At 40.9% G+C, this 12628-nt stretch overlaps 1 protein-coding gene across 1 annotated transcript in view; it reads left to right on the plus strand.

Moving 5' to 3' along the window:
• Cfap43 (cilia and flagella associated protein 43) overlaps positions 1 to 12628 on the plus strand; it is a 71111-nt gene that overhangs the window by 10666 nt on the left and 47817 nt on the right. Inside the window, exons 4-6 of the mRNA XM_048336347.1 lie at positions 2980 to 3147; positions 5506 to 5656; positions 9520 to 9679. Of these exons, the coding sequence (XP_048192304.1) occupies positions 2980 to 3147; positions 5506 to 5656; positions 9520 to 9679 (479 nt within the window). The remainder of the gene's footprint in view (positions 1 to 2979; positions 3148 to 5505; positions 5657 to 9519; positions 9680 to 12628) is intronic.

Consider the following 12628-nt stretch of genomic DNA (forward strand, 5'->3'; position numbering starts at 1 on the left):
ATTTATCTCCCCTCCCCCTGTTACATCTTTGTTGTTATGAACTACTTGTCCAAATTTATATAGCTGGTGAGTTGCTGGTTGAGGTTCAAACCTTGAGGGCTCTGAGTTCTTTAAGACTTTTTTGTGATCTGTGCTACAAAGGGAGCACGGAGCAGGAGCACCTCATCTAACCTCCAGTGAGGTAGCCAGGAAGTGTTTCTTGGGCAGGGGAGTTAATGTTTAAGTAGATAACCTGTATTCTTTTGCTAGACCTGTCATAAAAAGTATAAGTGGCTTAAACAACAGAAATTCATGGTCCCCAGGTCTGAAGATGAGAATTCCAAGATCGAAGGATTCACAGGACTGGTGCCTTCTGTAGGTTGTGAGAAAGGATCTGTCCCGCACCTCTCACCAGCTTCTGCTGGCCTGTGGAAAATCATGGCTGTTCTTGGCCTATAAGCTGCTCCACCCATTATCTCTATCTTCAACTTCACATGGCATTTCGCCTGTGTGTATGGCTTTGTCTCCTTTTTTTATATGAACACCAGTCATGTTGGATTAGAGTCCAGTCTCATTTTGAACATGGTTACACTGTTTCCAAATAAGATTTTAGGGGTAAAGGCATCCATGTACGAACAGGACTGAATTCATTCCCCCACACCCACACCGCCCCCCTCAGTATCTGAAGCATGAGGAGCAATTGGCCTTAAACAGAGTCAAAGGAGCAGGAGTCCAAGCAGGAAAGTAGCATGTACAAAGATCGTGAGGCCTGAGAACAAATCAGGTTTGGGTTAAGAGGTGATTGTTAGTAAGAGGAAAAAGAAATTAGCCACAAGACAGGCAAACCTAGAGGGGACAATCTAAGGCTGCTCATGAGCAGGCTTATAAATAGATGACTGTAATCATTCAAACCAGGACACTTCTGCCAGTTAAAGAGGGTTGTTGTCATTCATTAATGCGGAGTGACAGACCTAAACATGAGTCCTCCTGGACATATTAGGAAGCAGGGGAATTGGGGTAGGGTGGGGGTAACCCTACTTAAGCCATACTTAAGGAGCATCATTTATCCTAAAGACAATCGCAAACTATTAGAAAGTTTTAAGCAGGGATGTGTCATCCTTCCAGTCCCATGGAAGGTATATTAGAGGAAACCAACTGTAAACATCAGCTTAGAGGCTGTAATGGTACAGAAGGGAGATGATTGTAGTGTAGGCTGGGAATGAAAGAAGTAGAGATACTTGGGAGGTATTTAGGAGGCCAGATGATAAGACTTGGTAAATGAATGTGGAATGTGGAACCAGGGGAGATGGATGTGTCAAGGGTTAAACCTAGAGTTTGGGCTTGAAAATTTGGACACCAGAAAAATACTGAAGGAAACTGAACATGGTAGTGCACACCTGAAATTCCAGCACTCAAACATCTGTGGTGAGAGGATTAACAATTCAAAGGCCAATTAAAGCTACCTAGTTGGATCTTGTCTTTAAAAATCAACAACAAAAGGAAGGAAGGAAAGATGGAAGGGAGGGAGGAAGAGAGGAAGAAAGAGAAGAATAAGAAGAGAAGAAATAAAGGAATAAAGAAAAGATGTATTGAAGGTGCAGGAGGAAGGAAGTTGAAGGAAGCAGGGGTGAAGGTGAGAAAGGGGTCAAGCTGAATTTACAATGTCTGAAATAAATGGAGCCCTCTCTCGTGGATCATTGTTCTATCTGTTGGGATTTAGGCTCACTTGCTATAATAGAAATTGGAATCACAATCATGGTGTCCTTTGCAATTAATCACTGGATGTCAGGTGCCCACGGACAGCATGGTGGTTCCCCGGTTACTGTGACTAGTCTCCCACTATCCTGTTACTGTAGGTTATCATCTCTAGTCCAAAACTGGGTACCACCCGTATGTTTTGGGGAAGCAGAAAGGAGGAGGATGAGTAAGGACACAGACTTCCTTGGAAGGCCAGTTATCTTGGTTCCTATGTCCTCAGCAGCTCAGGCTTTAATTTAATCCATCTGGAGCTGACAGATTTGCCCAGCGTCTAAGGCAGAAAATCAAATGATGAAGGCCAAAGATACCAGCGAGAGAACAGCTGCTATAATGAACTAGGCATCTGCAATGGGGATGGAAGGCGGTGAGAGCAGGAGGGAGCTGAGACAAGTTCAGCAAACATCAGGCCCTGTTTCCTAATGGCAGCTCTGCTGGCTGTCCATAATGAGGGCATTGCTTCCTTTAGATCTCAGTCTTCCTTTCCATTCATCTAGCAGCCGAAGGATGGCCTCTCCAATGTGTAATATTTTACACCAAGGGTAAAAGGCTACCATTTTGAAATGAATGACAGGAAAGTAAGCCAGCCTGGGATGGCAGGAGGTGGGGCCAATTGGAGGAGGGCTCACAAAGAAAGGGGATGGGCTCGGCTTGATTGACGTGGTTTACTGGCATGTATGAAAATGTTGAAGTTGTTTAAGAAGAAGGAGTGGGATGTGAGAGAGTGGTAGAGGGGGTGAAGTTGATTGGGATATATTGTTTACATGCATGGAAATGTCACAGTGAAATCCCTCTTGGACAAGTAATGTATGCTAAGAACAAATCAAATAAGATACAATTTATTTAAAAACCTCAGTAAATAAACAACTAGTATCAGTGAATACAGGAAAGCCAGTTCCGTTTACACTATTTCAGCATATTAGCTATTTAGATTCAATACGTGCTTTTCAGGAAATGTGATGATCTATTTTATTTTCTAGTTTTGTCTGAATTCCAATTGAATAAGGAGGATGACATGGCCTTTGGTATAGCATGTGACAGTGTAACTTTTTAAAGCTATGTAAAATCAATTTCTTAGAAGGACTTAGTTAAGCATACTTATGTATAAATATGATGTTCATGTAGTAAACTCTATAAATTATATCATAAATATGTCCCAATTTATGTAACTTATCTTAATTAGATAGTCACAATATCATAAAATTTAACTCATTTATTTCCCCCTAAATGCTATTTTTCTCTAAGGAACTGGGAATTAAATGTCATCTTGTGCAAGAAATCACAGCATGGTATGGACGTGAACCAGATGTCTTTTAACCCCATGAACTGGCACCAGCTGTGCTTATCAAGTTCAAGTTCAGTGAGCGTGTGGACGATTGAAAGAAGCAACCAGGAGCATTATTTCAAACAAAAGTAGGAGATTTGCTACTACAAAATAGCAGTGTTGTCCTTTTGCAATCATGTAATAGGGAAGAGCTAGTTTAATAAGTTTAAGTAGATTTGTACACACACTCACACATGTACATACATACAGCGCATCCTAATATATAACCTCTTTCTAGATCTATAATTACCTAGAGTGGTTATTGGCAACTCAAATAGATTTTTACTGTCTTGATTTCCTAATGAATTTCTTTTAAATATCAAATCCTCAAGAGAGTTTTTCCAATGTCATTTGATTTCACAAAACTAGACATGTTTTTGCTATTTTAAAAAATGGCTTTTGTGCTGGATGCCAGCAGCTCATGCCTGTAATCCTAGCTACTTAGGAATTTGAGATCTGAGGATCATGGTTCAAATCCAACTCAGGCAAGAAAAGATGTGAAATTCTTAGCTCCAATTAACCAACAAAAATCTGGAAGTGAAGCTGTGGCTCAAGTGATAGAGCATTAGCTTTGAGCAAAAAAATTCATGAACAGTGCCCAGGTCCTGAGTTCAATTCCTAGGGCTAGCGCACACACACACACACACACACACACACACACACACACACACACCACAAAAAGTGACTGTCATGCAAAAGCAACACTTGTGCTTATGTCTTTAATGCCTGGGTAAAAATCTCAGAAACAAGAAATAGTAGTTACATATTTTTAAATGAGCTACAGGTTATAGTTTACAAGTCAGCCCCATTATCCACAAATAAGATAGTTGGGACTTGCTTGTTTAAAAGGAATAAGTATGCTGGGCACTGATGACTTACACCTGTAATCCTAACTGCTCAGGAGGATGAGATTTAAAGGACTATAGTTTGAAGACAGCATGGGTAGTAAAGTCTATGAGACTTCATCTCCAAAGTAATCAGCAAAATGTTGGGCTAGAGGCATGTCTCAAGTGGTAGAATATCAGCCAAGCCAGCAAGCCAAGGAAGCACAGGCCTTTAAGTCAAACTCTGGTACCAACAAAGAAAAAAAATAGTTTAAGAGAAATTCCAGAATAGTCAATAATAGTAACAGTTGATTATAGGTACCTTTGTTGTGGAAGGGTTCAAAGACTCCAAACTGCCACCAAACTGCCCATTTTAAGTCCCCTCCACAAAGTCAAAGACCAAACTGTTGGACAGGCATACCCTTGATATTTCAAGGTTTTTTTTTAACTGCCTTTAGTAAAATGTGAAGCCAGTTTCAGCTTGGAGTGACCTAAAACTAAGTATCCTTCACTTCTCTAGTTCATTCTTACAAGAACCCATCAAATACCCAAATCTCTCTAAAGGATTGACAGCATTGTGTCTTTTAACAAAGTCAATGAGGTCTCCACTTGATTATTGTCAGGACAGGCAAATAATTGACCACACCTCTGTCTTCCTTTGATCCCCTCAAATATCTACTCTACTTGTGAATGTTGACTTACATGCTATTTTTTTCTATAAGCAAAGAAAGTGAGACACTGAGCAGATTTTCCTGAATCGCTAATCAAGCAGGATTTTTAAAGTTAAGCTTTACATTTAAATCTGTTTATGTGATTATTTTCCAAAATTATTTATCATTTATAAAACACAACGAGGTTTTGGATATAATGCATGGATATAAACCATAACTTTACCTCACTTTTATGACCATATGGATTACTTGTAGATACATGTGTTTGAAGATGAATTTTTGACCGCAGAAATTGGCCTACATAAATGTTGATTTGTTTTTTTTGGTGCCAGAACTGGGACTTGAACTCAGGGGCAGAGTGCTGGCTTTTTTGCTCAAGACTAGCGCTCTATCATTTGCGATACACCTCCAGTTCTGGCCTTTTGGTGTATAATGGGAGATAAGAGCCTCTCAAAGTCTTCTGCCTGGGTTGGGATTTGAATCACCTTTGCTCTCAATCTCCTGAGTAGCTATGATTATAGAAATGCGCCACCAGCACCAGTTTTATTGATTTTAAACCTTAGTTTTTTAAAATTTAAATTGTGAACATTTATCACTTGAGACAATTCTCATAAATACTCAGATTACAGTATTAAAATTTTGGAGCAAAATTCTCATATCTAAAACCCTGTTTGCTGCAAGTAGGTGGTACTTGCCAACTTTAACTTTCTGATTGGTTACAGTCTTCATTGTCCCATTATCTGCCTGACCCCCACCAACATTCGACTTCACAAGTTCCTGCCTGGAGCAATTTGATGGTCTTTGTACACCTAATTTATAACTTCACAATGTGTCCTAGTAAGACATATTTTAAGACCTACCACACAACCTTGTATACCACTAATATACAGTGGCTATACCAGTTATTATTTTCTATTAATCCATTTTTTTCCAATGTCACTTTTTATGCCAGGTCAGTAAAATTACCTCTAGAAGATGGGACATTTTTTAATGAAACAGATATACTATTCCCCAGTTCGTTGCCCAAGGACCCCATCTACGGGCCTGTGCTGCCTCTGGCTGCCATTGCTGGCCTAGTAGGTGAAGAGGCAGAAACATTCAGAGTAAGTGATTGCACTGTTGGCTTAATGGGTGGAGGTCTAGGAAGTATGACTTGCTTGACTGTTTATGAGCCACTAAAGATAGAGTACAAGATTATATTAGTACATGTTAGCTATGGAGACTACAAGCAACAAAGGCTGCAGAGTTTTGAGTTTGGAAGGCTGAAAGATGATGACAGGAATGGGGAGCCCAGTTGTGATTTCAGCTTTGGACACACTGAAGTCGAGGGGCTAGGAAGCATCTGGTCAAGATGCTGGGTGGGAGTTAGCAAGAAGAGCCGGGGTAAGAAGGTGGGCTCACAAGGCATAATCTCTGAGAGCAAAATGATAAATGTGTGTGGTGGGATGTTCAGTAGAAGGACCAGGCAAAGAGTAGCTGGACCAGACCCTGCAGATAAAGAGCATCATTCTTTGAGCCTGTGGGTCTGTGGTATGCTGATGTTTGTGTTAAACTCTAAGCAGATACTTTGAAACTCTGCAGAGAATGAAGCTTTAAATGTTAAAAAAAAAAAATTCTGTATGACATGCAAAAGAACGGGTTCAAGTGTAGAGCAGAGCCTTGGAAAGGTGACCACACACAACCACAAGGGGGCAGCAAAGTAAAAACAGATGAGCCACAGATGAGTTGTTGCTTAGAACTCCCAATTTTTCAGTGTCCCAGGTCTATTTTGCTGCAGATTTTCCATAACAGCCTTGCCTCTCATGTTTTGTACCGACATGATAGGTTATACATAAAAAATTGAAGAGTCGAGCAAGTTGTTTTTGCCATTTTGGAAAATGCTGTGACATACTCCTTTCAACACACATGAGATTACCCTTTTAAAAAAAAAATCACATAAGAGTAAATGTCTTTACTTCATAGGATTTTTTTCTCTTAGTACATCTTAACCATTTTTGAGTCAGAATTTAATGTTAGAGTTTGACAGCTCTAAATCACACCGGGAATATTAATGAAGGGATACACTTTTCATTTAAGTTGGAAATTTATTTCCCACTAGTTTACCTTTTTGTTTTATAGGCAAGTAAAGTGGGAGAAATAGCTAACAGATTAATTGTTAGACAATGAATGAGAGCACAACCAAAAATAGATCTCTATGTCTTGACTTCCTTCCCGTCTTTGCATGTTATTTCTTGTGACTTGGGTACAATGGTAAAGCAAGCAGTAATGACTTGCTCTATGCAAGAGAATTGCAAATTGGTAAGATGAGACTTTTACAAGATTACAGACATGAAATCAGCCCATTATCTTTCTTGCAACTAATGCTAAAGGGCACATTATAGGCCTATTAATAGGCCTGAGAAACATTACATGATTTATTTAAGGCATTAAAAACATATCCCAATGTGGAGTGGGGAAAATCAAAGGCAGATTTCATATGGGCAGAAACTGGATCCAAGATGATAAATTTAATCTAAAAGGTCCAATTTCCTTTTTCCATTTATTTCCTAAGTAGAAATCTCTCTTATAAACTCAACTATTCCTACACATAATTGTGTGCTTTTATTTCTTAAGCAGTATTAAATTGGAATCCAACTTTTCATGTTTTATCTTGACAAAAATGTTATGATCCCAGAAGCAGGAGTTAGCAAATAGTTTTAAATTTCTCTGAATTGAAATCATGTCTGCTCACATAATCTATACAATAGCAAATTTCCTTTTTAATTATAACCCATGTTTTTTAAAGAATATAATAGAAAGACAAACTCATGTTTATCTTAAATAGGACAGGAAGATCACATGCACATCCAGAAAATTCCAACTTTTAATCTTTTCATTCTGTTTCATATACACCGACTCATTGCTGTTGGGAGAATCAGATTGGCAATGGGGTTCTTTGTTTTATGGATTTTTTTAAAAAAAGCTTTTGAGAGGGCTGGGGATATAGCCTAGTGGCAAGAGTGCCTGCCTCGGATACACGAGGCCCTAGGTTCGATTCCCCAGCACCACATATACAGAAAACGGCCAGAAGAGGCGCTGTGGCTCAAGTGGCAGAGTGCTAGCCTTGAGCGGGAAGAAGCCAGGGACAGTGCTCAGGCCCTGAGTCCAAGGCCCAGGACTGGCCAAAAAACAAAAACAAAAAAAAAAAAAGCTTTTGAGAGCCAGGCATCATGGCATAGGAGAATGTCAAGTCTGAAGCCAGCCTCAGTGACATAGCAAGACCCTATCTCAAGAATAAAAGAAGATTACCATCAAATTCGTTTCTTTTTCTTTTTGTATGTTGTATAGGCTAAGACTAAATGTTATCAAGAGAACTTTTAAATAATGTTGATTCAGTGAACAACTCTTTTCCCCATGAGCCAACCTTCTGTCAGACACCCTAGGAATGTCAGTTGGTAGAAGTTTTATCCTTTTGGGCAGTTTTGCCTTTAAAAAATTTAGAGTTCACAGTGAACTTAAATATATATTATTCAAGTATGTGCCACAATGCCTGGTATGTAACCAACACTCAATATGTATTTTCTTAGGTGTCAGTCATGCAACAACTTGGTATCACACTGGAACCTGGTAGAAATACTTTGGCAGGGCCACACTTCTCTTGAATCTACAAACTTTTCCTAGATTAAAACAACAGTAGATATAGCGGGTATTTATTAGAAGGCTGGTGTGCACACATCTGTGTGTTTTGAACAGAGACCTGAATGTTTGTACAGTATAGGTTCACAGGAAACCTGGCCCTGCGTACCCTGCTTCGCTTTCCAGCAATCACATTCTCTCTATTCCACATCATCACTTATTTCTACTGTTCCCTTCATCAGTAGGTAAGGGCATGGGGCTTGAACTCTGGGCCTGGGCGTGGTTCCTGGGCTCTTCAGCACAAGGCTAGCACTCTACCACTTTGAGCCACAGCGCCACTTCTGGTTTTCTAGTGGTTAATTGGAGATAAGAGTCTCAGGGGCTTTCCTGCCTGGGCTGGCTTTGAACCACGATCCTCAGGTCTCAGCCTCCTGAGTAGCTAGGATTATAGGTGTGAGCAACTGGCACCAAGTGGATTTTTTAAAAAATCTGTTTTGTAAAAAAAAATAAAAATAAAAAAAAAATCTGTTTTGTGCTGTTATACCCCTGTGCCAAGAACCTTGTCTAGAATGTAGTAAATGCCTAATAACATTCTGTTCAAGGAATGAATGCCTGAGTAAAACAAGGTGATAACCATGAAACTCTTAAGAAATTTAAGAATTCTATGAATCAGGCCCATAGCTTAATGAAAACGTTTTCTGTGTCAGTGAATGCAAGGATGCCTTAAAGAATACAAAGGCATTGTTGTCAGGGCAAGTGCAACTCTAAACAGTACAGCTTAGCAAAATGATCAGATACTACTGAACACTCCAATGCCATACAGGATAGCTTATGGTCCACATAAGGCAGACCGCAGAACCCTGCTGAGAGTTGTCTCCACGGTCCCGTGTGAGCTCACTAAGCTCCAAGAGGAGCTCTTAGCCACACTGTGACTTTTGTGGGTTTAAGATACTGAAAAAGGGGCTGGGAATATGGCCTGAGTGGTAAAGTGCTTGCCTCATGTACATGAAGCCCTGGGTTCGATTCCTCAGCACAACATATATAGAAAAGGTCAGACGTGGCTCCGTGGCTCAAATGGTAGAGTGCTAGCCTTGAGCAAAAAGAAGCCAGGGACAGTGCTCAGACCCTGAGTTCAAACCCCAGGACTGGCAAAAAAACAAACCAAAAAAAAAACAACAAACATACTGAAAAGGCCCACGAAGAAATAGTTTAGGAAGAAATTTACTTAGCTGTTGGCAAATGGCAAGGCCAATGAATTCTTTTTCCCCCACAGGCATCAGTTTCTTATTGGCGTAGTTTTGGTGGGTGTATCTCTGACTCTTAACACAAGGTTGTTGTTCTCTCCCCAAAGCCAAAAGATGATGTATATCCTTTGCTTCACCCCACCATGCATTGCTGGACTCCAACGAGTGACTTGTATGTGGGCTGTGAGGAGGGTCATCTTCTGCTCGTTAACACAGAGACCTTGAAGGTGACCGTGCTGCAGAAGAAGGAAGACGAGACACTGTTGGGTAAGACACAGCTCTGTGGTACCTCCCGCACGTGCAGTTTTGTATACTTGAAGATGAATGTCTTGTGCCCTGTTTTCCCTTCCTTGGAGACATCTGTTTTCCTTCCCTCCATCTTCTACTTATTTACCAAGTCCTGTGGGTGCACCCTACTGCTAGCTATGGTATATTAGTTATTGGTGATATGTTCTTGATGTCCCTCCCACTTTATATATACATTTCATGTATCACCACAGCATCGTAAGAAGATACACCTTTCCCTCTGTGATATGGATGAGGTTGAGAAATATGCTTAGATTCATATCCACTGTGGAACCGACACTTGAATCCAGACAATGAGGCCTCAGAATCCAAGCTCTTAGCTACTGACTGGTATCCTTTCCTGTACCTGTTCTACTTGGTCAGCGAGTCACACCTTTCCTATCCCCCACTTCCTTAACCTTTAACACTTTCTTCACCACCATCTTTTCTTACTTTCAGCTGCCATCTTGAAAATGACCTATGTGCTGCCTGGTTAGACTTCAAGGAGAACCTCATCTATTACTCTCCATAGATCCGCTGTCCATCCTTGGTTTCAGATTGTGGCCACAGTGTGGATGGGGTCAGAAGGACCAATATCCACCCACTGAAGGTTAATGTTGACTCTTAAAGGAGGAAGCCCCACCAGGGCCATGGCCCTCCGAACCTTTCCAATGCACTCTTCATTCCATTTACTCATTAATTTCATGCGTCGGTTTCTGTAACAACCTCAGAATTGACTTCAGCACACCTGACACAAACCAGGCAGCCCACCCCTGCTCACCTGCCCATTTTCCTTCTTCTTCATTGTCTTACTCTCCCTCTCTCTCTCTCTCTTTCTCTATATCTTTGTCTGTCTGTCTGTCTCTCGGTGCCAGTACTAGGACTTGAACTCAGGCCTTCATGTTCTCACCTAGTTTTTTTGCTCAAGGCTGGCACAGGACCACTTGAGCCACACCTCCACTTCTGGCTTTTTGCTGGTTAATTGGAGATAAGAGTCTCTTGGATTTGTCTGCCAGGCTGCCCAGGATACTCAGATCTCAGTCTCCCCAGTAACTAGGATTGATTCCAGGTTTAGGGTCCCTCCCACCTGGCCCTTTTCAAAGACCATTTCCATCCTAAGTCATAGGCCGGACTGCCTTGATCTCAATCCCTCCATAATCTGGTCCTACTACTCTTCCCCACTACGGGCTTTCTCAACTAGGGACTATTCCTTCCTTTCAGTGCACAGACCTAGCTGGTTCCCTCCAAATCTTCCATGCCCCAGCTCAGATACCACCCCCTCTAACATAGTCTCCCCACCTGCATGGCCCTTGTCTGCTCCATAGCCCATCGCCTGACCCACATTTCCTTTCCATTTTTCTCTGGCTGCCACCCCAGGCAGAGAGGTCCTCTTGTCCATGTGGTGAAATCTATCCACGTGTCTCCTGTGTGGAATTCCATGGGCTCCCCTTCTCCACAAGGGCCTTACCCTCCCTATGTCTGTCTGTCTGTTGCAATAGCAGCAATCTGAGGGTATTCTGAGTGGCTGATATTTTGGCTCTGAACTTTAATCTTACTAATATTACTACACAGTAAACTGACACCTACATGTGTTTGTAAATTGAATTTATAAATTGTGTTTCTCATTTCCAAGTTTGTCTCAATACACTACACAATTACATTACTCCTATCACATTTTACATGGTTTAGAACTTAATCACATATTGTCTTATTTTGTTCACTATTTCCTTCCTGAATCCTATGTCTTATGATTTCATGGTAATGAAATGCTCTCAAGCATATATTCATCAAGCCTCTAAGCTGTGGAAGATACAAAGCAAGGTGCCTTCGAGGTTACTTCAATGACACATACATTGCCTCATAATCTCCATTCTCAAGAGACTTAGGTTTTAATAATGACAATATATAAATTATTAACAGCCAGGAAATTTTACATGAAGATGATTTCATTAAGAGAGAGCATCATATGGCATTGTAGGGGTTCCAATGAGAGAGGACATCCGAGCTAGGTGATCTTGAAGGTTGTATTTGGACTAGCTTTTGAGGAAGGGGTTTATAGACAGAGATATGGGAAAGCAGAATTTTTGTTGTTGTCGATGATTGTGGGGCTAGAACTCTGGGCCTAGGTGCTGTCGCTAAGCTCTTCAGCTCAAAGCTAGAGCTCTACAAATTGAGGCACAGCGCCACTTCTGGTTTTCTGGTGGTTAATTGAAGTCTTGTGGACTTTTCTGCCTGGGCTGGCTTTGAACAGCAATCCTCAGATCTCAGCCTCCTGAGTGGCTAAGATTGCAGGCATGAGCCACCAGTACCCAGCATGAACAGAATTTTGACATGGTATCTGTATGGCCAAGAGAACATGGACAAGGAACAAGAACTGAACCAGTTTGTCTGGATCACTGTTACAAAAGAACCACAGGGTCATCTTGCTGTATCTGACCATCATGTCCAGACAAAGCATTTGTACTTTCTTCAACAGTCCTTGGACATGTATCAAAAACCACTGATGGATGGATGGATGGATGGATGGATGAACCTCTCACTGGAATTGTGCTTTGGCAGATTAATCTAGCCACCATTTAAGAATAACTCTAGAAGTAGATGACTGTAAGCAGCAAGCGCCTACACCAGACCAGGAGCCCCCAAAACCTAGATTCCAATGGCAGTGGGATTGGAGAAGGGATTGCTGGGAGATGAGTACTCCAGTGTACCACCTAGCACAGCACCCAAATAATATCAGGCACACATTTGAGCCTTTGTTTTTGTAATTCTCATTGGTTGTCCTCATAAGAAGACAATATGCTTTTATTCTTCTAAGGATAATAATAGTAACACATGATTTTATGAAAAAGGTTTTCCTCCTTTTTACTATTCTTTCTGTCTGCTGTGCTTTAATTTCTTAATATATAAATTTACATGTCACAAAATGCATAC

This window comes from Perognathus longimembris, chromosome 2 (assembly GCF_023159225.1).
Source record: "Perognathus longimembris pacificus isolate PPM17 chromosome 2, ASM2315922v1, whole genome shotgun sequence".
Taxonomy (NCBI): domain Eukaryota; kingdom Metazoa; phylum Chordata; class Mammalia; order Rodentia; family Heteromyidae; genus Perognathus; species Perognathus longimembris.